The following is a 21,730-nucleotide window of genomic DNA, read 5'->3' as shown; positions in this document are numbered from 1 at the left end:
TTGAAGAGTCTAATTGGGAATCTTCGTTAACTTTTGTGATTAAGCCTATTTTTGCACGCTAACTAACGCCGTATTTTCTTCTTATCTTATTGTTGCAGACTTTGGGTCATCATTGAGCTTGGTGTAGGTAAAGAAATTTCATCACTTTTATTCCTCTGCCCCCTTTTCTTCATCTCATTCATTTATAATCGAAATCCTTGCTCTGTTACTCTCTTGGGTCACCGGTGTTTGGTTTATTTGGAGCAGTGAGGTGTTTAACCTGAATTTTTTTTAACCAATTCATGGCGGAACTGATAGGACCTCGCTTGTATAGCTGCTCTAATTGTAGAAACCAGGTCTCACTCCACGATGATATTATTTCCAAGTCTTTTCATGTAAACCTTCTCCCTCTCTCTCTCTGTGTTTTACTTTTCTGGGACCAAAAATTTGTATGAAATGTTTTCTTATTCTTACATTTTATGTGAAAATTATGTGAATTTTTACCGTTGATTTCTTAGCTGTATATGATGGTTTGTTGCCAATTGAAATCTCCATCTGCAAGTGTCCTTTACCTTTTTTACTTTCCACCACAGAACCCTCCTGGTTATTCAAAAGGGTAAGGGCTTTGCTGAATATTATTGTTTCTAGGTGCCATTATTATTATTACGAAGGTAAAGTGGGGAAATTCCAGGGTGATTTCAGGAAAGGAAAGAAATTTCAGCTCTTGTTTTGTAATTGAGGTTAAGTACAGAAGTGAGTGGTTCAATCAACAATGAGACTAGTCTCACTAGTGACTAGAATCCACTTCTAAAGCCAAATGTGTATATTTCTTAATACTATTAGAACTACAATGAATTCAGGTCTTACGTTCAATTTGAATAAGAAAAAGTTGTTTTTTTTAAAATTTGATTTCAGGTTAAAATTTGGATAATTCCTCATTCTGTTTTTTTCTTAATTGGAAATAAAGGAAATTAGTCTGTACTAATACTGATGAACTTCTAATGCATTATGGGTTGTCTAAGTTTAATAATGTCATGATTACATGCTTAGTAGTAAGTGAGCTATACAAGAGAGTTTGACATGCTTCTACAGAGTGAGACTGATGGCAGTATTGGCAAATTAAGGTTGTGAATAAATAAATACTGCAGAAGACATGATGCTTATTATCAATTAGCTGTACATGCACCAAGTGACAGCAGCTATAGATGTCTGTTGGATGTGGCTGTTGCTGTGATTTTCAATGTATGGGTTATCTGCACGCTGAGGATGCTTTTGGTTGAAATTTGAAAACATCATTTCAAATGTGGTCGTGGGAAGACAATGTCAGTGTTAAAGATGGAGGATATTGTTGAGGAAAGTAGGAGATTTAGATTTTCGACCTTTCATATCTTTCTGTCTCTTTAAATGGTTAACTGATATAGCAGTGCAACTTCACAAAGATTGGCAATATGTTGTGTTTTGTTCATTCATTATTTTACATATTTCCTAGATGAAAATATTCCCCAGGGATCTTTGTATATTTTCATTTGGACTTTGCAAATTCTCTAACTGAAGGCTTTTTGGTTGTTCTTGGTATTTAGACTTAGAGTTGAGGTTTATGATTTTATCTGCTACAAAAGCTTTCCCGGGTCATTTTTCTGAAATTATCGTGCTAAATTTTATAACTAGGGGAGAAACGGCCGTGCCTTTCTGTTTTCCCATGCAATGAATGTTGTCATGGGGCCAAAAGAAGACAGACATCTCTTGACTGGCCTCCACACTGTTGCTGATGTTTATTGTGGTGATTGCCGTGAAGTGTTGGGTTGGAAGTATGAAAGAGCTTATGAAGCGTCCCAGAGGTACAAGGAAGGAAAGTTCATACTTGAAAAGTCAAAAATTGTTAAGGAGAACTGGTAGCATTACATTGTAACCCCCAATCCATTCATTCTGCTCTTCATATTGGTTCTTTCATGCTTCGTGGTGTAATCTTGTATAGGAGAACCTTCAACCATTTGAAATTTGTCATTGTTTCCCCAACTTCAATTTCCCCAGGTTATGTGGCCAGAAGTGAAATTGCTAGATAAGCTGTTTATTCCTTGTTAATAGTATCATTTACTCATTTCTGCTCTATGAATATCATGGTTAAAATCTATGTAGAACAATATCTGGTCTATATTACACCATTGACCAGCCTACAGATTTCTCTTTGGGAAGATGAACTTTGCTGCCACGTAAAGTTTTTCTGTACTCCCTTCTTACTTAGGTTGTGGCTTGAATCTCTTGGTATATAAAGTAGTAGATCTTCTTATGGTTGAATTTAATATTTGGTAATAGCACAAGTTGGCCATCTTCAAAATTTGGCCTTTTGGATGGTCCCTTTCCACAATTAAAGTTGTAGTTTTAAAGTTATGCTTCAATTTGTCAATTAATGTAAGCTGCTCGTACATAACAGAATATTATGTAGCCGAAGCCTGCAATATCTGTTATTCTGTTTCAATTTTTCTCATCCATGCATTCAGTTCTCTTGACCATTTACAATGTTCCAAATTATTGTTTTGAAAGGCTAAGGATACAACTTTTATTAAGAATATTTAGTTTTTGTACAACAGGTTCCAAACACAAAGTCAATAACATCCAACATCAGAATAAACAAGGAACCGAAAACCAGTTTCTACCTGCCTACTCATCTTTACATTAGAAGCATATCAACTATTGAACAGTTTCCTTTACCTTTGATATGATACTTAAGGTATACGTTGAATATAGCTTTTGAAAACAATAACCAATGATGAGTGCAGTTTCCTTTACAATGTTCCGGTTTATAGAACAGTAAGTTTTGAGATTCAGGACATTTGAAACAAAATAGAAGGTTTAATAAAATTCTTGAAATCGAGTGAAGTCCGTCGCATAAAAAGAAAGTATACATCATATGGTGGATTTCATTAAATTTTAATAAATAATTTTCAGGATATTTAGAGAGTGAGTGTGTTGCGTAATTACCAATGATGATGATGGTTGTCTCTACTAGTTGGTAGAATTTAATACCGTCGACAAAGATTTTGGATTCAATTTTTTGATAATATGTAGACTTTTTTTCCATCATATAACACTATTTCCATTTTTAATTCTTCATCATTCTTTTATTTTTATTTTCTATCTATCATCTTTTTATTTTTATTTCCCTGTTGTTTTTAGATTTTTTTATTTCTTTGTGTAGAGTGAATGAAAAAGAAAAGAAATAAATATAAAATAGAATAAAAATAAATTTAAGAACCAATATAATAAAATAAACTAAAAAGAATTGATAATTTTAATTTTGGATGCCTTAAAAAATTAATTGGTTGTAAAAAAAAATATTTTTAATGTTTAAAATAGATAAAAATATAATTATTGAAGAAAGAAATGAGTTTTTAAAAAGTAATAAATTAAAAATGTTTAGTTTAATTTTTTTTTAAGAATGAAAAAAATAAAAAATTAAACCCTACAAAAACATAAAAATTGAATTTATAAACATAAATTAATATTTTTTATTATTATTGATGATGTAATCATATTAATTTCAAGTAAAAAATACAGTATATAACTATAAAAAAAAAAATCAAAGAGTAACAACTGAAGTATCTACCTAAATGCAAAATCCTAAAAAAAAAACTAATACAAATACTACACTTAATGCTTAAAAATGAGAAGAAAAAAATGCAAAAATAAATAATTATAGAAAATAAAAACAACAACAATAAAAGTAAAAACAAAATCAGAAATAAAAAAAGAATGGCAGAAGAAAAAAAAAATATACCCAATTATTAAGTAGTTCATATATCAACCTAGGCGAACACGAAAACTAACAACTCCTCAAAAACTACTAGAAGAGCATGGAGTTGTTGGTGTTCCTGAAGAAGTCTTCAATCCTTTTAGTGAGTATGAAGACGAAATACTTGCAACTGTTGATGATGAGGAGCCAAAAGAACCACATGCACACCATACAAATAATCAACAACATGAACACAACTCATTTTATGACCCACCAGAGCATTTTTTGCACTTTCCACCTGAACCACCTATGTATGACCCCGCATTTGGTAATGCCTTTGATCGCGACTCAATAATGTATCCTCCAAGGACACTTTTGATCGGGCAACGATTCAACATCAAGGAAGAAGCTCAAGATGCCATTAATCGTTTCCACATTATCAATCATTGCACGTACAAGGTGTCATCATCAAATCAATCTAAGCTCTTAGTTCAATGTGTTCACGATGATTGCACATGGAGGTGTTTAACATAGTCTTAGTAGTAGATTTTGTCCTTGAATTGCGAAATTTCTTGTTTGAAGCATTGTTTCTTTAGAAGTTATGATTGCCTTTGTTAAAAGAACCATTAAATCTTGGTTTTTGTTTAATTGATGTTGAGAAGATCAAGAACTTGAGCCCAGTTGGCTTGAATTATGGAGTGTTCAATAGTCTTGTGTTTATCAAATCTTTCTTCTTGAGACAATAAAAGTGCTTTAATCTCTTCTACAATATAGGATCTATTTGGGAGAGTAAAAAAGTGAAAAACTATCATATTCTTCAAACCAACCATCTAAAACGGATTTAACAAGATCATTTGTGGATATGTAGGTATCAATAGCAACATACACATCCACACTTTTCTTTAATAAAGTATATAGACAAATATAGATCTATCATTTTTGGGTGTCCTCATTTGAATATTGAGTTTCTTGATCTTGACTCTATTCTGAGTAACATAGTAAACACACAATTTAGTCCTATTTTGCCACAAATTTGAGCCTAGAGTTTATTATTCTTCCAAGAATTGGAGATGTTTAACATAGTCTTAGTAGTAGATTTTGTCATTGAATTGTGAAAGTACTTGTTTGAAGCATGGTTTCTTAAGAAGTTATGATTGCCTTTGTTAAAAGAGCCATTAACTCTTGGTTTGTTGTTTAGTTGATGTTGAGAAGATCAAGAACCCGAGCATAGTTGGCTTGAATTATGGAGTGCTCAACGGTCATGTGTTTATCAAATCTTTCTTCTTGAGACAACAAAAGTGCTTTAATCTCTTCTACAATATAGGATCTATTTGGGAGAGGAAAAAAGTGAAAAACTATCATATTCTTTACATCAGCCATCTAAAACGAATTTAAAATGATCATTCATGGATATGGAGGTATCGATAGCAACATACACATTCATATTTTTCTTTAATAAATTAAATAGACAAGTATAGATCTATCATTCTTGGGTGTCCTTACTTGAATATTGATTTTCTTGATCTTGGCTCTATTCTGAGTAGGATAGTAAACATGCAGTTTAGTCCATATCTGAAAAGAAGTGTTAATGTCAACCATTTTAATAAGAATATGAATAGTCATGAAAGTTAATAACCACATAACGAGTAGTTTATTAATGGTCTCAAGGTCGGAGATCAATGGTGCGAAAACCCAACCGAAGTAAAGGTTAGAGTGAAGGAATTTTTTGAGGGCAGATTTAGTGGGGGTGGAAGTCCTCTGGTTAGATTGGATAATGTTCGGTTTAAGGGGATATCTAGGGAGGACAATGTAATGTTGGTTGGAAGTATTTCTGAAGAGGAAGTTAAGGAGGCAGTATGGAATTGTAACAACTCCAAAAGTCCTGGACCGGATGGTTTTAATTTTGGCTTTATAAAATTCTGTTGGGATTTTTTAAAAGAAGATGTTGTGAGTGCGGTACAAAGGTTTGCAGAGGGTGGAAGTTGGCCGAAAGGTTCTAATGCCTCATTTATTACCCTGGTTCCAAAGGTTGCAAATCCACAACAACTGAATGAGTTTAGACCAATCTCTTTGGTGGGTTGTGTGTATAAAATTATCTCTAAAATCCTTTCTTCAAGGTTAAAAAGGGTACTAAACAAAGTTATTAATCCCAGACAGTCTGCTTTCTTGGAAGGAAGAAGTTTGTTGGACAGTGTGTTAGTGGCTAACAAGACACTGGAGGAGGTAAAAAGGAAAAAGAAAGAATGTGTGATGTTTAAGGTGGACTATGAAAAGGCATACGACTCAGTTAGTTGAGAGTTTATTTACTACATGATGGGAAGATTGGGTTTTTGTGGTAAGTGGATTGATTGGATAAAAAAATTGTTTAGAATCATCCTCAATATTTGTGTTAGTAAATGGAAGCCCTACAACTGAGTTTAAACCTTTGAAGGGCCTAAGACAAGGGGATCCTTTAGCACCGTTCCTTTTTCTAATTGCGGCTGAAGGTCTTGCAGGGGTAGTTAGGCAGGCGGAAGAAAAGAAGCTAGTAGAAGGTATTGAAGTCGGGGAAAAACGAGTAAAAGTGTGCATGTTGCAATATGCAGACGACACTTTTTTCTTCTGTAAAGCCTCAATCCAAAATGTTCTGACACTAAAGGCTATTCTGAAATGCTTTGAACTTGCTTCTGGTCTTAAGGTTAACTACTCCAAAAGTAAGGTTGGGGGAGTGGGTGTGAATATAAATCAGACGATGACTTTCGCCTCAATCCTTAACTGTGACATTATGAAGGCACCTTTTAATTACTTGGGGGTGTTGGTAGGTGGGAATCATAAGAGGTGTGTCTTTTGGGAAGGTGTGATCACTAAGTTACGGAATATGCTGAGCGCGTGGAAAGGGAAAACCCTCTCTTTGGCAGGCAGAGTATGTCTTATCAAATCGGTGCTTACGTCCCTACCGCTTTTCTATGTCTCCATTTTTTATATGCCGGTAACTGTGATGAGGGAAGTGAAAAGGTTACAAAAAAACTTTTTGTGGGAATGGGGGTCAGAGAACTGGAAAATTGCTTGGGTGGCGTGGGATAAGATTTGTCAATCGAAAGATAATGGCGGATTAGGGGTCATTGACATAGAAAAGTTTAACTTGGCTCTTTTAGGGAAATGGATATGGAGACTTAAGTCTGAAGAGAGTGGGTTTTGGAAGGATATTATAGAGTCTAAGTACGGTGGGTGGAGGGGTTTAAGATCTCAAGATCAGTCTTGTAAGGAGTCAATGTGGTGGAGGGACCTTAGGAAAGTTTGGCACTTAGAGGGGTGGGGATTTGATTTTGAAGATAGAGGTCGGTGGGAAGTAGGAGATGGGAAAGAAATCAGATTATGGGAGGATAAGTGGTTGGAAAACATCCCTCTAATGCATAAATTCCCTAGATTATATTTAATCTCCTTGGATATTGGTTGTACTCTGTCACAATTTGGGAGTTGGAGTAGTAATGGTTGGTCCTGGAAACTGCGGTGGAGAAGAAATCCTTTTGTGTGGGAATCCAATTTACTTGATCTTCTAATGCGGAAGTTGGATACCAAAAGGTTAACAAGAGAAGGTGGAGTTAAACCAGATAAATGGCTATGGAGGGATGTGGATCATACGGATTTCTCTGTGAAGGTAGCATATAAGTGCCTCATGGGGGAGGAGTCAGTAGTGGGGGAGGATCTGTTCGCGAATTTCTGGACTTTAAAGACCTTACCTTCGACACATTTTTTGGCTTGGAGGGTGTTACGTAATGTTATTCTTACTAAGGACAATCTTTCGAGACGCGGTATACCTTTGATGTGCGATCGGTGCCCTCTGTGTGGTGTGGAAGAAGAGTCGGTAAGACATTTATTTTTTGAGTGTAAGATTTCTTGGAGAATTTGAGGTATGTGTCTCACGTGGTTGGGTTTCCCGTTGGTGCTACATTGTGATGCACAAATGCACTTTAGGATGTTCAAACCTCTTGGTCTGAACCACGCAGTTACCAAGTGTTGGGGGGTATTTGGGTAGGTTTTGTGAGTGAAATTTGGAATCACAGGAATAAGGTTGTGTTTGAGAATGGGCGGGTGGATCTAGTGGAGGTTTTTACCGTGGCACAAAGGAAGACTTGGTCTTGGGTCACAGTAAAAGAAAAATCGGTTGCGTTCTCTTACTCAGACTGGTGTTTGGATCCTATTTGTTGTATGAGGTATTTGAAAGTCTGATTTTTTGTGTTTTTAACTAACGTTCTTTCCTAGTTTTGGTAGTTGTGGTGTGGATTGCACAGGTTCCTTCGGTAACTCCTATATGAATGGCTAGACTGAGGCTTGGAAAGCTCTAAGTGGTTGTGCAGGTTGTTTTGGTATTTCCTATCTGGCAGGGTCAGACTAATGATTCTGCTTTGTATTGTGGTTGTCTTGGACATTTTGTTTGGCAGGGCCGGACTGAGTTCTTTGCTCAAAACTGCGATTGGAAGCTGTTACGTTTTTCTTGCAGGCAATATCTGGTCTATGTACTATCCTCGAAGGATCGGTTTGTTGATGTTAGTTTTTGGATTTTTGGTACAGTTTGCCTGTTACAAAGATTTGACTTAGTTGTTGGGTGATGTGTCTTTTATTATCGAGTTTGACACTTGGTTATGGTAATTCAGCCTGATGGCAAAAGCCTCTTGTATATCTTTGTTTGAGGGTGTAACCTTTTTTGGTGGGTTGATGTAACTGTGGTTGTTGGGTGATGACTTTTTACGGCAAGTGCACCGCGTTTGTCAAAAGTAATAATTGTCACTAAGGACGGATATCGATCCCACAAGGAACAGTGAATTATCGAATACAATAATCGCTAAATATAAAAACAGAACAATTAAAAGAGTTTTGAATTAATTGTGTTGGCACTGATCAATAAGAAAACAAACAAAAAATTAGTTATTTCAATTGGAAAAATAAGGATTAGTTTCATCTTTCTCACTCTCAAGTATTTTGATTAGCATGTCAATATTAAGTTCTTTGATTGAAATTGATGCCCGTATAAAAATCATTTATATCGATTCCTCGCATATAAAATCCTTAAGAATGTCCCCTAACTATCGATCCCTCGCATAATTATAAGAACAACTTAGAACGAAGCTCAGACGTTTAATAGCAATTAACATTTCAAGTCTATTCCTAGCACTCAAATATGTTAAGTATTGTTGTTTATGTCCGAACCCTAAAAATACCTCCCGGTCAGATTTAAGATTCTCAATTTGTCACGGAAAATTAAAAGTAAAACAACAATACCAATAATCAATCAAGAACTGAATATTAATATATAAAATATCACCTCAATACATAAGAGTTTGAGCAGATTATTCTCAATCCCAATGGGTAGAATTAGCCACGCATACTTCTATCACCTTCCATTCTCCTAATTAGGTTACAACTCACTCTATGGTGTTTTCCTCTCAATCTGGCACACTAAGGTTGAGCCTCTAGCCCTCTATTTATCCTATTTTTCTAGGGTTAGGTTGTTTATTGTGTCACGCTAATGGGCTAAATGATAAAACATAAAAAAAGGCCCAATCTTCCTTTGCATCTTTTTCCATTCTGGGACCTTCTATCTTTATCTTCTTAGCTCAAATCATTCATCTTTAATCCAAATCTCCAATCTTCCTTATAAATCTGCAATTAATACCAAATTTGGGAATAAAATACTCTTATTCAAATAAAGATCATAAAAAATGTAAAAAGGTATAAATTCATAAATTAGGGATTATTTTATATGTAAATTAGCAATAAATCCTCATAAATGCCTATATTTTAATATGAAATATTACTGAAATTAGACACTTATCACTCTCCCCAACTTAGAATCTTGCTTGTCCTCAAGCAAAGTAAATGAATATATTTGAATTTAAATATCAAATAGCTTAATTCACTAAACAACAGATCAAATTAGAAACTTATGATGCTTCCAAATTCAAATATAAAAAATTATAGACACAATCAATTTCCAGGATCAAATCAAAACAAATAAATGACAATTCATCAAGGAATATCTTCTCATATGCTCACAGGTAAGTGTTTCTCTATATTTTCACTGAATCATAACAAATCACAGTTGCTTTTCATTTCATCTTCAAATCACAAACATATTAGAAACATGAATCTTGAGGTCTTTTACAGGGTTGTAATGAGGTTGGGCTTCCAAAAAATATTGGTTTTTCTTAGATAACAAAATGCACATCTTAAAGAAGAAGAACATACCTACAATTCAATTATAGAGAACATATATGTTATCTAGTTACCACTTTCTTTCGATGTCACCTTTTTCCCCATTTTCTTTCTTTTCATGAATTTTTTATCTTTTTTTTTATTTCTTTTTCTTCTTCTGTTTTTTTTTTTTCAATAATAGGAAAAGATTCTTCCTATTTTCAACTTTTTGAACTTTCAAAATCAAAACCAACCATTCCCTTTTCTATATGTATTGTATCTATATTCTCCTTCCTTAAACATGCTAAAGGGTAGAAAATTATATCAATAAAGGTTAAGGTGCAATATTAACAAAAAATTTCTTAGCCCAAAGGGGATATAAAAAAATGGAATTCTAATATAAAGGTTGGCTTTTTGGCCCTGGCTCCTAATTAACACAAACAAATGCCTCAATCATCTTCATGCTCTTTTATGATGCAAAAAAAATAAAAATTAAGCAACCACACCTGTCAAATCATCAATAAAACTCTCAAAACTATTTAAGGTTCACACACTCACTTGGTTTAAATGGTCTCATTCCTTTTTGTCTTGTCATTATCTGTCCTAATCAATCATCCTATTAAATTTTCATGTATCATAATTTTAACTACATTTGAATAGGGATTCAATCATATTTTCTTTTCTAACCTGTGTCTAATTCATCTCACTACTTAATATTTAAACACAAATTCTTTTTTCCACAATTCAAAATTAATATTCTAGTTCTTTTTAATTTGAAAAAAAAAACTAGAAAACAAACAAATTAAAACTGAAATTTAGTCAAGAAAGATAATTCAAGACTTAAAATTACCAAACTAATAAAACAGGAAATTTATTCAAAATAAGCAATAAAAACAAACCAAACAAATAAGCAAATAAACAGAAAACAAAATAACCGAAAAATAAAATAAATAAAATAAGAAAAAATCCAAATAACTGAAAAGAAAAGAGAATTAGAGAGATAAAACCATATTTTTGTTCAATCCTCTATTCTTAAGAAGTCATCCAACATTTTGTTAAAATTTTTATCTACAATCTTGCTTCATTTGCTGGATCTGCCCCCCTGAATAATAGAAACTGTCCCCAGGTCAAAAATACATAACCTGCAAAATGATTAGGAGGCATATGGGATTTTTTTTTATTATTCTTATTTACTTTTCTTTTTTATTTTTTATTTTAAATAAAATTAGCAAAGGTAATAAAACAACATAAAACTAAAATGTGGACTGGGTTGCCTCCCAGTAAGCGCTCGTTTAACGTCATCTAGCTTGACGCCTGTTTATTTCAAGGTGGAATATCTCTGTGATCCATCCTTCTGTACCCATTCTTCCCCTGCATTAAAATTTTTAAGACCATTAAAAAGATTTAAAGTTACCTCCTCATCTTGAATTCTAACTTGAAGTTCTCCTTTGTCGACATCAACTATGATTCTAGTAGTCTTCATAAAGGGTCTTCCAAGTATCAAGGGAACCTCCTCATCTTCTTTCATGTCCATCACAACAAAATCCACAGGAAATATGAATTTATCCACTTTGACAAGAACATCTTCAACCACACCATATGGATACTTGGTTACTTGATCGATCAGCTAACTTTAAAGTCATCTTGGTGGGTTTAATCTCCAAATCACCTATTTTCTTCAACATTGCCAAAGGAATTATATTTACGCTTGCTCCCAAATCCAATAAAGCATTGGCTACTAATAAAGTAGCTATAGACACGGGAAGGTTAAAACTCCCTGGGTCCTTGAATTTTTTAGGCAAGCCTTTTTGAATAATGACATTGTATCTATCCTCCAGCTCTATATTTTTTTCTTCAATATAGCTCCTATTCTTTCAAAATCTTTCAAATGTTGAATCTTGCTTCAAATTTCCTGCAAAATAATTTTTAGGGAGCAATTTATCAAAGAATTTTCTTTCCTTCTCGCTTTTTGAAAGAGAATGAGGATATGATAAATCTTTTTCAAAAACTCCTCTCTCCTTATTTTTACTTTTCTTCTTTATTTTTTCCTCCTCACTTCTCTCTTTCTCATCTCTCTTCCCCTCTATCTCATCTTTTTCTTCTTTTTCAGCCACTACATTATCGCAATGCTCTTTTGAATTAGTTTGCCTATTGACTGAAAACTGGCCACTTTGTTCCTCCACAATTTGTGAAATTTGTTTGGTCAGCTATCTCATCTGGATCTCTATACTCCTAATCATGGCCATGCTATTGTCTTGCGCTCTCACAATATTGTCCTGCGCGCTCACAATCTTTGTCAGAGCGTCTTCAACTTTATTCATTCTTTCAAGCATGGATGGATCCTCAACTTCAGGTGAATTGTTCTGATAAAAACAGTGACCATTAGGATGAACACCTCCACAAAAATCACACCTGATTGACTGACTTTGGCTTTGAGATGAATGAACAACATATAATTGTTGGGGCAATTTAGCCATTTGTGCAGTTAGTTGCTCAATTTGCTGTGTCAGAATCTTATTTTTAGCCAAGAGTGCATTTTCTAACAACCCTTTATTCTGAAGATCTTGTCCATCATGTTGGGCTTTATAATCAGTTGATGCCAATGCATCAATAATTATTGTCGCTTGTTCTACATCAAGGGCCATCATTGTGCCACCAGCTGCAGCATCTAGGAGCATCTTTATGTCAAATCTGAGACCATTCAGGAATATGCTCAGTTGAGAAATATCTTCAAACCCATGATTTGGGCATTTTCTCAATATCATCTTAAATCTTTCCCATGTATCACAAAAGACTTCATTTGCTCCTTGTCTGAACATAGAGATTTCAGACTTTGCTTTGATGTAGCGAGAAATTGGAAAAAATCTTTGCAAAATTTTTCCCTCTACATCCTTCCAGCTAGTGAGGCTCTGATTTGGAAGTGATTTGAGCCATTCCTTAGCCTTTCCTGCCAATGAAAAAGAAAACAAGCGCATATAAACATTTTCAAGATCACCTGATTGAAAACCCATTGTTCCTACCAATTCATAAAATGTATCCAAATGTGAATATGGATCCTCATGTTCTATTGCTGTAAATTGATAGGCACGGATGAGAGTGAGAAAATCGGGATTTATTTCCAAGGCCTTGGTAGTAGTAGGTATTGCAATACTAGAAAAATGTCTTGGTCCTTGGTATATGACATAATCTCCAAGTGTCTTCTTAGTAGGTGTTGCTTGCTGTTCTGTCATGTTGCTTTCTTCCTAAAACATATTAGTGGAGAGAAAAAAAACAGAGAATTTTTTTTTTCTTTAAAAAGAATAAAATAAAATAAATTTGAAGATAAAAATAAAAACAAAATATGTAAAATAAAATAAATAAATAAATAAAACCAAAAAACAAAAATAAAACACTAAAATGACGTTAAGAGAAAATTAACAAAAATATTCAAAAAAAAAAATAGATAAAATAAAAACTAAAAACAGAATAAAAGAAAACTCTAAAAACAAAAAATAACGTATTAAAAAAATAAAAAATAAAATAAATACTAGAAATAAAATAAAATAAAATAAAGTTAAAAAAAAAAATTGAAAACTATAATTGTAAACAACTAATATTCTAACTAACTAGCTTACGTAGAAATAAAAACTAAAACTAATAATAAAATATAATTAAAATAAATAAATAACGTAAACATAAATAAAACTACCTAAACTAATCCAAAAAAACTAAAATAAAATATAATAAAACAAAATTAAAATCAAAATCAAAACAAAATAAAATAAAAATAAACTAAATTAAATAACGTAAAGAAAAGAAAATAAAATAATATAAAATCAACAACTTTTTTTTTTTTTTAACAGCAAATCTATACTAAAATCAAATCAAATCTAATTTTAATAAAATAAATAAAATCAAAACAAATAAAAAAAATAAAATATTTACAATATTTAGGAAATTATACTCAACAAATCAAATCTGTTCCCCGGGCGCCAAAAACTTGATGACTTTTTACGGCAAGTGCACCGCGTTTGTCAAAAGTAATAATTGTCCATAAGGACGGATATCGATCCCACAAGGAACAGTGAATTATCGAGTACAATAATCGCTAAATATAAAAACAGAACAATTAAAAGAGTTTTGAATTAATTGTGTTGACACTGATCAATAAGAAAACAAACAAAGAATTAGTTGTTTCAATTGGAAAAATAAGGATTAGTTTCATCTCTCTCACTCTCAAGTATTTTGATTAGCATGTCAATATTAAGTTCTTTGATTGAAATTGATGCCCGTATAAAAATCATTTATATCGATTCCTCGCATATAAAATCCTTAAGAATGTCCCCTAACTATCGATCCCTTGCATAATTATAAGAACAACTTAGAACGAAGCTCAGACGTTTAATAGCAATTAACATTTCAAGTCTATTCCTAGCACTCAAATATGTTAAGTATTGTTGTTTAGGTCCGAACGCTAAAAATACCTCCCGATCATATTTAAGATTCTCAATTTGTCACGGAAAATTAAAAGTAAAACAACAATACCAATAATCAATCAAGAACTGAATATTAATATATAAAATATCACCTTAATACATAAGAGTTTGAGCAGATTATTCTCAATCCCAAAGGGTAGAATTAGCCACGCATACTTCCATTCTCCTAATTGGGTTACAACTCACTCTATGGTGTTTTCCTCTCAATCTGGCACACTAAGGTTGAGCCTCTAGCCCTCTATTTATCCTATTTTTCTAGGGTTAGGTGGTTTATTGTGTCGCGCTAATGAGCTAAATGATAAAACATAAAAAAAGGCCCAATCTTCCTTTGCATCTTTTTCCATTCTGGGACCTTCTATCTTCTTAGCTCAAATCATTCATCTTTAATCCAAATCTCCAATCTTCCTTATAAATCTGCAATTAATACCAAATTTGGGAATAAAATACTCTTATTCAAATAAAGATCATAAAAAATGTAAAAAGGTATAAATTCATAAATTATGGATTATTTTATATGTAAATTAGCAATAAATCCTCATAAGTGCCTATATTTTAATATGAAATATTACTGAAATTAGACACTTATCATTGGGTTCTTATATTTTGTACTGGGATTGTGTATTGTTGGATCATTAGTTGGTAGGGTACTAGAATACTTGTATTTGGGGTTTTGTATAAGGGTTGGGACATCCCTGAAGTGTCTCTTTTTATTTTATTTATTCTTTGTTGATAAAAAAAAAAAACATAACGAGTAGTTAAAGAAATTTGGAGAGGTAATCTTGAGTTTCTAAGAATTTAGTAAGCTTCAAGTATTTAACGATCGCAATCGTTGTTGCCAAATTAGAAAGTTATATTCAACTAGTTTAATGAATATGTGAGTATTGAAAGTGTAAGGAAGAAAAGAGAAAGAGAAAAAAAAAAGTACATTGTTTAAGAAAAATGAATAAAAATTGTAATGAGATTAAAGACTTCTTTATACATGCTATAAAGAAAGAAGAAGAGAATGTATTGCATGTTCATTGAGACATAAGTTTCAGATATAAAAACTTTAATAGCAGCAATTTTTTAAAAAAGAAAAATAACATAGTAACAAATATAAGAGAACTAAATACTTTTATCAATGTTATCAATACTCTAACTTTCTCACTAAAATATTTTTTTTATAAATATTTCATTAACCAAGTAAAACGACGGGAAATAATTGAAAAAAAGGAAGATAACGGTGCTTTATTATCATATATGTTACTTATTTGTAAGACCTAATCGTGATGTTTGAAAAACATGTCAATAGATGGTGGGAAAAAAATGAGTAGGAAAAAGAAAACATGTCATTACGTAAATATTCCTGTTGAGATAAGTTATCAGATAATTAATTTAATTATTTTAAGACCCTTTTGTCTGAATGAAAGGAGGAAATTAAGAAAACATGAAAGAAAATAAAAAAAATAAAGCCGCGTTTTTAGAGAGAAAGAAAGAAAAGACTTGTTTTTGTTCTCATGTCTTTCTTTCTAATTGTTTTCGTTTTCTTCCAATAGTACAATAAATATCTCATTAGTTGTTGCTGGCTAAATAAATTATTAATTTTCATAATTTTGCATTTGTGTTTCCTTTAGTATCATCATTATTATTTATCTATTATCATGTATCTTGCATATTAAATAATCATTAAACTTTATGCGGAGATTTAGTAAATTATTATGCGGTGGAATAAGGGTTTCGACCAACTCATGCTTTTAAAGTGTTTAAATCATTAGAACAAACCAGAATAATTTCTTTATAAACACTTTTGTGATAAAAAAAAACAAATTTATAGTAAATAAGAAACAACTTATATATGAATTAGAATTAAAAACAAGTGATTAGTAGTAGGTTGGGTTGTGTTTCTTCAGTTTGTGATGTTGTTAGGATGGTGATGTTGTTAGGATTGTTGTGGACTTTCAGTCCAAGATGTATAAATGTTAGACCATTTCTAAAGTGATTCATATTTATTTATTTTTTTTACTAATAATTTTTTTTTATGAATTAGAAACTATTCTTTTAAAATTCTCATATTGAATAGATTTTACAAAATAAGTTATCATAAACTGATTTTAATTTATGAAAAAACCGTTGTTTTTATTTTCTTCTTTTAAAAATACTCATGAAAAAGCTTAAGAGGTCCTAAATTCATTGTAGCAAAAGAAAAAGAAATAAATGGTAGGTGTCTTAATCATCTGATTTGTATATTTTCAATTAAAAACAAATGATAGGTGTGTTCTGTTGTCTGTGAGAAAATGTCGTTTTTGTTTTTATTGAGGTGAGAGATAGGTGTTTAAGATGTATAAGGATTGGTCAATCCCTAAAATGATCCATATTTATTTATTTTTTCCTTACTGATAAAAAAATTTAATGGACTCATCATAGGTTTTTACTTCCTACACCCCATAATTTATTTCTCACACCTCCATGAACCATGAGTATTAATATCAATATATCCCTTTATATACTTCGTTGCAAAAACTAAGGATTTAAAATATTTTTATGTTTTAGATTTAGAATTATGTTACAAATCTCACAATGCATAAATTTATTTAACTCTTAAACTTAACTATGGTATAACTACAATTGCTGCACTCATCTTTTAAATTATAGAATCTGTAATTACTAAGACCTTTTTTCTTCCAATTGTATTATTAGTTACGCATCTTAAAAAACCCTAATTCTTATAAAATACAAAGCACAGGGTTGTATAATTTTAAAAATCAAAGCTGTTACATCAACATATTAAAGGTACGGGAACAAATTAATTATATATAAGTGTGTAACAAGCAATAATAGTATCAAAATTCCTAATATCACATTATCTATAATTAAATCCAAACATCCAAATATTTACATTCCTAATCTGCCCAACGTCTAGACAAAAAAACTCTTCACCGAATGATATGTCTTTTCAAAGTTTAACTTAACAATCATTCCACTATTTTTCTTAATCCTTATTAAGATCACTTTAGCCAATGTTTTTTATAAACAACCTCCAAGTGAGATGGATTTATACTCTTATAAAGATTGAAGATTCTCAAATTTTGGAGTGAATGTGATGAATGAAGCATTATATTCCTTTGGGATCATCCATTCCTTGTGGAAAGTTTTTACTGCTTCGAAGACATCATTCTTTAAAATTTTCCCATGTTTCTTAATAAAGCTGAAAGAACTCCATCAGGGTCGGACTTTGCTGCTTCCAAAATAACAAATTCATTTGAAACTTGAATGAAGAACATGGCACTTTTGAGCATTTTCACTCAGCAGAAGTTTGAATTTCGTAGCAGCAGTGACCCACAGCTACTTTCAAATTTCGTTGCTAGCACTCATAAGATCAAGAGATGTAATATGAATGCTGCGCACTGAGTAGTAGTGAGTCTGCATTCTGGACTAATAAAAGTTAACAAGGACAAATCATGAGTTGGAATTAACTTTGGTTTGTCCTCCAAAGCTGAAATCCTCCTTAAACTTATCTTATCAAACTAACATTGTTCTCATATTCATATCCACGTATTTGGGTTTCTTTGTTAATCAGTAGGAGACCCGTAGTTACGCATGGTCTTCCGTTTTTTTTTAGTTATTTGAAAAAGAATTTTTATAAAAGTTACAATTAATATTTCATATATCTATGTTTTGTAGTATAGATATAAGATATAAGAATATAATGATTAGTTGTGTTTTATCTATAAAAATATTTTCATGTTGAATTTTTAAAATATTCTTTTCTTGCATGATTTAAATTAAAACGTTTCAATGTTTAATGGATAGTATTTTCAAAGAATTTAAGTTTGTAGTTAAAATAAAGTTATTATACTGTGATAGTTTTAGTAGTAATAAAAAAAATGTTGTAATCTTATATAGATATCAAATATTATAGAAATTGATTTGAACGGAGATTAATTAAATTTTGTGAAAAATGGATACAATGGATTATAGCAAGCCTTGAATATGCTACTATCTTTGTTCTGGTTAATGATAGCCCGATAAAAGAATTAAAACCTTCTAGAGGCCTTAGGCAGGGGGAATTGATTGCACATTTCTTGTTTTTAATTGTGGCTTAATTGTGGCTCAAGGTCTGTCTGGGTTAGTAAATCAAGCAAAGAGTAAGAACTTTTCAAGTATAAAAGTCAAGAACAATAGTTTAAACGTGGATTTACTCCAGTTCGTTGATGACACTCTTTTTGTCTGTGAATCCAGCGCACAAAATATAAGGTAAGGACTATTAAAGCTATGCTAAGATGTTTTGAATTTAGATATGACCTTAGAGTAAACTTTCACAAAAGTAAAATTGGTGCAATCGATGTTGATGGGCATTTGGTAAGAATGTATTCTAATATTCTCCACTGTAGCTTAATGGAATTATCCTTCACTTACTTAAGTCTTTCGATAGGAGGTAATCCATCTAGATGCTCCTTTTGGGAGCTCGTATTATGAAAGATCTTAAAGAAGTTATCAGTGTGGAAAGGAAGAAATCTATTCTTCATGCGACGAGTGTGTCTTATAAAATCTGTCATTAATGTCATAACTCTGTTCTACCTGTCCTTTTTTAAAGCACTGATTGGTGTTTGCAAGGATATCACAAAGTTACAAAGAAGTTTTCTATGGGGGTGGGGGGCAGAATGAAAGAAAAATGCTTGGATTAGTAGGGAAATTATATGTAAACCGAAAGCGGAGGGTGACCTTGGTATTAGAAGTATAGATTTGTTTAATAAGGCACTCCTAGCGAAATGGAAATGGAGAATGATGTTCCTTAAGGTTGGCCTTTGGAAGGATGTTTTGGAATCAAAGTACGGATCGTGGAGGAGAATAAATCTAATAACACTGGATCAGAATAAGTACAAATCTAGATGGTGGACTGATTTATGTAAGGTATGTAACTCCGATTAAGGAACTAATTGGTTTAACTCAAATGTGGTTTGACAAGTGGGGTTTGGATTAAAATTTAAATTTTGGGAAGACGAGTGGTTACACAATTCTCACCTCAAATAGAAGTACCCTAGAATCTATAATAATTCTATGATTAAAGATAAACCAATTGATAAATTCAGAAGTTAGTATAGAAAAGGTTGGAATTGGGATTTCAGTTGGAGAAGGGATTGATTTGAATGGGAAAGGCCTATGCTAGAAGATTTTATGGTTTGTATATCACAATCATCTTTACATTCAAATAAGGAAGATAAATGGTTATGGAGAGACCCTCCATCTTATAGCTTCTCAGTAAAGTCTGCATATACAAAGTTAGTTGATCATGATGCAGGGGGTATATCTAAATCATTTTTTGTGTTGTGGAGCTTAAAGGTTACTCCCTCGGCATAGTTCTTTGTTTGGAGGATTTTTTTCAAACAAGATAACAACCAAACAAAATCTGTTCAAAAGAGGAGTTATCTTGAGGGACACATTGTGTGCCCTATGTGGGAGGGAGGAGGAGACAACTTCACACAATCTTATTACATGTATTGTGTCAAATGTAGTTTGGAAGTTGTGCAACAGTTGTCTCCACAATGTCCTAATTAATCATTTTGAACAGTCCAGTCTATTTTTAATCAAGCAAAAGGTTGATGCACAAAAAATCCTTTTCATGGCTCAAGTCCAGTCTTGGACTTGGATGAAACATAAAGTAAGGAAAAACATTTTCTCTTTTTCTGACTGGTTGTTGTCTCCCTTAATTTGCATTAACATGACAACTAAATAAATCTGCTTGCATAAAATTTACTCATTTATATTTGCGAATCTGAATGGCTATAATGTATGCTCGTTGTCTCTATGCTTTAACTCAGATGCAAATAAGTTACTAGGTCTTTATACAATCCAAGGGTTTATTTTCCATTTTCTTGTGCTGGCTGAGAGGCGTTGAAGGTTTTGTTCTATGTGCAGGTTGTGGTGTAGCATCACTAGGTGTGTTAAAGTTCCCTGTGATGGCGACACGATTGTGTATCATTTGGTCGAAAAATGATGTAGCGGAAAGAGACCAAAGAAGGTGCAGGAGACAACAAAAGGAGTGTGAGATGTGCAACTTTTAGGATGGAAGCAACAATGTTTTATTTTGTGTTGGAAATATGCAAATTTGCTGCATAATGTTTTATTTTGTTTTTTTCTATTGTGTTGGAAAATGCAGAGTTGTTGCTCTAGAAAACATCGGTTCTTATAAGTTTTTCAATTTGTTGATATGTTTTTGAATGTTTTCTTGTGATTTGTTTTGACACTTATATAAGGGTTGGGACACCTGTGAAGTGTTCGCTTTAATTAATTTAATCTTTGCTTGAAAAAAAATTGTTATTTTCATTGGGAGGTTTGAAGATTAAGCATGCAATCTAAGGCATTTTCATGAATGTGTGTTTATCTTCAATTTTGACAATGAGGGAGGAAGCATATATATGTACATGGAGAAAGTAGAAGAAAACTAAAGGATTGCATTTTTTTATTAAAAATCTCATGTCGACTAGAGATAAAGACATTTTATAGTATATAAGTGAGTGTAAGAGTCATGCTAGTATGGTTTAGCATCATCTGGGTTTCAACCCAGATGGTGTGGGGGTTAACCTCCCCATCATAGGATTGTCTGATTTTGTGTCCTTAAACTTAAACACTACAAGAAAATCATGAAATAGAAACGAATTTTTAGAGACAAAAAATAATTAGTTGTTATAGTGACTAAATTAGAGACCATTTTAGAGACTAAAAAAAATTGATTTCTAAATTAGTTTCTATTATTTTTAAATGATTTTTAATTGATATCTAATTAGCAACCAAAGTTTTTGTTACCAAATATAGAAACTAAATAATTAGTAATTAAAACCTTGGTAGCTAATTAGATATCAATTTAGAAACCATTTAACAATAATAGAAACTAATTTAGAAACCATTTTTTTTTTAATTTTTAAAATGGTCTCTAATTTAGTTACTATAACAACTAATTATTTTTTGTCTCTAAATTGATTTTATTTCATGTTTTTCTTGTAGTGAAAGCAAAATCTTATAAACTGATTTTGTAAAACTCACCTAAACTTAAAATCAACTTCTTAATAATTTTATAAATTTTAACTTGTGAAAAATATTCCGCCCTCTTAGCATGCACATTTCCATAAATCAAGACACTCACATGTAAGTTTACTAGTGTATTTAATTTCGCGGGAGAAAATGATGTTGAAATCGAAGCAAAAGTAATCTATGTTGCTTAAAAAAGATCACAATGAGTTGAATTCAGTGTTACTTACTAAACATGCACTACATTTACTTTAAAAAAAAAACGGTTGAAAAAATGAAGCATTAAGCTGAGAATACCAAGTATTAAGGCACAGCGTGATCACAGGTCATAAACACGACGGTTATAGGAATCTAGAAATCTATAATAAGG

The 21,730-nt window shown here is 32.0% G+C and overlaps 1 protein-coding gene and 1 pseudogene across 2 annotated transcripts; both read left to right on the top strand.

Annotated features, from left to right (window-relative positions):
* LOC137820088 (protein yippee-like At4g27745) lies at window positions 1-2,088 on the top strand. 2 transcript variants are annotated; one of them, XM_068623882.2, is made up of 3 exons: window positions 1-127; window positions 247-374; window positions 1,648-2,088. In XM_068623882.2, exons 2-3 carry the CDS (start codon window positions 282-284, stop codon window positions 1,873-1,875), a joined length of 321 nt encoding a protein of 106 aa, XP_068479983.1. In that variant the 5' UTR covers window positions 1-127; window positions 247-281; the 3' UTR covers window positions 1,876-2,088. The 2 variants fall into 2 exon arrangements, with proteins under 2 accessions (XP_068479983.1, XP_068479982.1); XM_068623881.2 differs by lacking the exon at window positions 1-127 and having other exon boundaries at window positions 134-374.
* Window positions 2,089-12,613: 10,525 nt separating this feature from the next.
* On the top strand, window positions 12,614-12,719 carry LOC137823227 (small nucleolar RNA R71; annotated as a pseudogene).
* The last annotated feature ends 9,011 nt before the right edge of the window (window positions 12,720-21,730 follow it).

This window comes from Phaseolus vulgaris, chromosome 9 (genome assembly GCF_051622355.1).
Source record: "Phaseolus vulgaris cultivar YP4 chromosome 9, ASM5162235v1, whole genome shotgun sequence".
In the NCBI taxonomy this organism is placed as follows: Eukaryota; Viridiplantae; Streptophyta; class Magnoliopsida; order Fabales; family Fabaceae; genus Phaseolus; species Phaseolus vulgaris.
The sequence above is the reverse complement of the archived record's forward strand: the minus strand, read 5'-3'. Positions and strand labels throughout refer to the sequence as shown.

Coding starts and splice junctions, on each gene's coding strand:
- LOC137820088 (XM_068623882.2), top strand. CDS start 282: ATGGCGGAACTGATAGGACCTCGCTTGTATAGCTGCTCTAATTGTAGA. Junction 375..1,647: donor TTATTTCCAAGTCTTTTCAT/GTAAACCTTCTC, acceptor TTTTATAACTAG/GGGAGAAACGGCCGTGCCTT.